Source organism: Manacus vitellinus, unplaced genomic scaffold (genome assembly GCF_001715985.3).
Source record: "Manacus vitellinus isolate BGI_N305 unplaced genomic scaffold, ASM171598v3 scaffold_8_pilon, whole genome shotgun sequence".
Lineage (NCBI taxonomy): Eukaryota > Metazoa > Chordata > Aves > Passeriformes > Pipridae > Manacus > Manacus vitellinus.
Window position 1 is genome coordinate 11917898 of NW_021940864.1, and position 4446 is coordinate 11922343.

At 38.0% G+C, this 4446-nt stretch overlaps 1 protein-coding gene across 1 annotated transcript; it reads right to left on the reverse strand.

Annotated features, from left to right (window-relative positions):
• Positions 1–229: 229 nt before the first annotated feature.
• Positions 230–3335, reverse strand: LOC103765936 (cytochrome c oxidase subunit 7A-related protein, mitochondrial). Its single transcript, XM_008932912.2, has 3 exons — positions 3237–3335; positions 3005–3139; positions 230–2103 (listed from the first exon to the last, which is right to left on the reverse strand). Exons 1-3 carry the CDS (start codon positions 3318–3320, stop codon positions 1960–1962), a joined length of 363 nt encoding a protein of 120 aa, XP_008931160.2. The 5' UTR covers positions 3321–3335; the 3' UTR covers positions 230–1959.
• Positions 3336–4446: the final 1111 nt, after the last annotated feature.

Here is a 4446-nt window from a genome sequence, read left to right on the forward strand (position 1 = left end):
ACAACAGCTTAATTACTTTAACCACATCTGCTTTGGCAGCAAGCAGAAAGTTATCCTCTGTATAAACTTTAAAACCAGTTCTTTAAAACAAACAAAAAAACCCCCAACAAAACAAACAAACAAAATACCCAAACCCACCCTCTAAAAAAAAAACCCCAAACCAATTCAAAAAACTAAGAGCATGGAAGTACTGAGCAAAACTCATCTTCATGAAAATCTACCAGTCAAGTTTATGTGCAAAGTATCCTTTATTAGAAAATTCTTGTAGGCAGTGCTTAATAGATGGTAGGTAGGGAAGACAGACAATAACCTGCTGTGCTGTTTTATCTTTCTTATTTTCTTTCTTTCTTTTGGGGTTTTTTGTTTTGTGACTGGGGGGGTTGGGTTTTTTTTGTAGGATTTAGCAGGCTATAGCAGAAGATTCTTAGTGCCATGGAAGCACAGACTACTGAGGATAAAATATTTTATCAGTAGAGGCAACACAGCTGTCAATTCTTGCAGAATTAAGTTATTCTATGCTATTCTTTGGCTCTTGCTGTGCTTACAGAATTATTTTTCTGTGACTTAAATCTCTTTCATCCTGAAATACCAACACTGATGGAAACCTGAGATCACAATAAAAACAGCTATTTTTTTTTCCCACGGAACAGTAATAAGGCTTTGATGTAACTTGACTGGAAAAAAAATCAGAATGTTTTTAGTGAAAGATTGAAAAAATGGAAGTTTTAGGTTCCTTTATCAACAGGTTTTCTTATTTACTTTGAAGGTTGTTTATGCAGTTCTGTGAGAGCTGGGTCTCTACAGAGGTCAGTAAATCCATGCTTATCCAGAGCCTCGGTGACAAAGAGTGAATAATCGATGTTCAGGGCCAGAGGAGGATCCATCAAATTAGAGGATGCTTTTTGTGAAGACCTGTATGAACCTTCAGTCCAAGGCTATGCTATTACAAGGGAAAGGGAATCCATAAAGGGTTTTATTGACTTGTCCCTCTTCCACCCACACAACAAAGGAAATGTGTGTGTATGTGGGTACATAAATGTGTGGGCACTGAAAACAATAAGCAGCTGAGTTATGACAGCGGCCTGTTTCACCAAAGCTTATAATTAAACACTCAATGAGATCTGAGAGAGGGTTTTAAGAGATTTACCATCTCAGAAAGATGACAGTAAGGTAGCTGAATCAATTGCCTGGTTTGAGATCTATAAGTTGATCTTAAAAAAGTACCAATATGTTTATTTCCCTACCAGGCCAGCTGAAGTGCTCTCAAACTTTCGAGATTTGCCTGGTTTAGTATTTGTGTAGTTATCTTTATTGCACAATAATATAGTTTGACAAATGAAAGTTCCAAAACTCAGTATAACTGATGCTACAATACTGGTGCACTCTGCTGCATACACTGATGCTAAAGTTAGGGAATAAATCCACTTTAAACGCTTCAAGGAGTCAAGCCCTTTGTCCTACCACCAGAGGTACAAATATTTAATAATATACCAGCATTTGGAAAAGTTACACTGCCATCTCCTTATGTAAAATGAGCTGTATATGACAGAAAAAGTTCCCAGTATGCTATAATAACTAAATTATTTGCTTCTAGTGTTTTGGAAACTAGCAGCATCTTTCCACTAAGAAATGTGGTTCATAGCCCACAAAGTATTTGTCCTGTCCTGTCCTCTCTCTTACATTGTTTAAGCTGGGGGAGTGAAGGAAGGAAAAGCTTAACTTTCTCCAGCTCTTTATACATTCCTGCATGACAACAAAAGCTACAACCATATGTTAAAATTATGTATTTGGCCATTTATATTGTTTTTTAGAATACATAAGGCAATCAATTTAAAACCATTTTCTCCAAGAAATTTAATCTGAATAATGAACCCTATGTGACCACAGAATTAAGTGCAAATTGATGCATGCAGGAGGTCCTTCAGAGAAGTGTTGAGAGTCCCATGAACTGTGGTTCATTTATTTTTGTTGTCTTGGTTGGGAGGCCATGTACAGTGCTACCAGACAGTAGATAGTCCCGCCTATTGTTAGAGCCATAGTGGTCCGATAAAGCAGCCTGTCTGGCACTCCTCGTTTCAGGTGTACTGGCAATCCGTCTGCTTTCTGTGGGAACAGTTCAAAAAGAAAACAAACAAAAAAGAAATTAACACCCATACCAAGGTCATTAAGGAACAACTTACCCTGCGTAAATTAAGAGGCTTCCAAGAGGGAAACCCCCTGACAAATAGGCTACAATCAAGTGTATTCAGTGGTTTTTATCCAGCAAGCCAAATGCACAAAGGCACGTTAATTTTGTTAGCCAAAGCTGTTAAGTGCAAGCAGAAAGAATATATATTGAAATATTTCTCAAGAGGCCCTGGATGGAGAAAGTGTCACTAACAAAAGAACATGAGAGGATGGGTATAAAAAAATATTCACCGAGTCAGACTGACACACTCCACATTCAAGTGGCATGTAAGAGAGAAAAGGAAACATTATATGAAGCACATGCTTAAAAGAAAAATGCTTAACTAATTTGTTTTATGAAAAATCCTAGTATGCCTAGAAATTGCATAGCTAACAAACTGGCCTTGAAAACTTTACTGTGCTCTTCTTATACTGCATTATAAACAGCTTCAGTAATATTCAAATAACTATACACAGAATAGTAATGTTCTGCTTTGCTCCTCCAGGTCTGCTTTAAGGCATACACTTGGATTCCCAGAGAGAAAGGGCTTTTAATAGTCAAATTTTATTTTTGTTTAATACAACAAACATCTTCTGAAGCCAGCAAAAAGACAATGGTACTAGGCTTTCCACTTCCTGTATTCATCTCCTAGACAAGGCATATATATACTTTGCAGTATAGTACAAGTGTACAGGTTATACTGCACTTGGCATTTCTTGATTAGACTTTACAGAATTAGGCATTATAGAATGACAAATGTAGTTAGCTATATTAAAATAAGGACGGATATGTCCCACTCTCCAGTTTTCTGTAAGTTACTCTCAAAGTTGTCATTACCTGAAAAATTTTCTGTAGGTCTGGTACCTTGTTTTTACCCAAGTAAGAATCAGTTGCTGGAAAATCTGAAGCAAGTTTACTTGTTGTCCCAAAAATCGGAGCTGGGGATTCAGTGGAAACTATTGGTTTGAGTCCCTGCATAAATAAAGATTAAAATATCAAGGTATATAACACTTGCAAATGTACCAATTGTCACGTTAGGCAGGCACGCTGCCAATCATTACAAGGATACATTACAGAGACTATTTAGCTGGTATGAAGACCTGTGACAATGAGCTCCAGACACACTGCTGGTCCACTGATTTCTCAGCAACATCTCTGGGTCAGAGCTTAGCGAGGAAAATAGGAACCTCCTTTGCAATTTCCTCATGGCATTAACTTATAGCTATTGTTTTTCAGTGCTGGTACTTGGTCCAAATTACTGCTTGTATTTTGCACATAGTCAGACTATCTAGGACTCTCTCTGAGCAGTAGGATTACAAACAAGGATCCGTGATGCTAGGATCGGAGTGAGGAATGAACTCTACCTCCCGAATTCTGCAAGCAGTAGCCATAAATAATTTGGCCTTGAATAATTTGGAAGCATATTTTGAGTCAAAAAAAAAAAAGGTTAGGATCGCTTGTGTCATACAGAAGTCATAAGTGGTACTCAAGGACACTCCAGAGGCCCTGACATGGTGGATATTTTATGCAGATGCAACTACACTGTGTAATTCACGTTGCTGCAACTTGCCATACCTCAGTGAACTCCACATGAGCAGCACAGCTCAATTTCCCTTTGGTTCAGATCGTTGTACTCTACGTTTGCCATAATTAAAAACTACATAATTCAGTTCTGTGTCTAAGAGCAAAAAGTCACAGCCATCATGACGTGTCTTCCTTGCCTTTATTATTCTAGTTAGATCTAAAAGTTATGTCTGGACACATGGCAGTGATTTTTATATTATGGCTCCCAAAACAGCTATAATTTTTTTTTCTAAGTTGACTCAGAATTAAGAACATTGTACACTTAAATTAATGCAACAGGTTCTCACTACAAACAGAAGCAGTGTTCTCCATGGGTCAAGTTCAGACTGCACTGAAACTCTAGTTTCAGTTGAAAGGACTAGTTGATGCATTTCGTATTTAAGAGAACTGCCTGAACAGTGTTTGAAGCTGGAAGCAGACTGGCACTCTTTCTCTTATGCCTACCATAGACCAGACACGTGTTTTCCATACGTAAACTCTCTGCTACAACAGGCATCTTCAGCAAAAAGACCAGATTTCTCAGCTTCCCAAAATGGCCTATGGAATGGTCATCAATTCTCTATCCTGAAGATGTGGGTTCGGCTTCCCACTGTTCTAGTGCCTAAATGAATATTAGAATCCATTTGTGACCTTCCTGGTTACATTTTGAAAGACAGCAGCCAAAACTGCATTCTCTGGCATATTCAGTAACTACT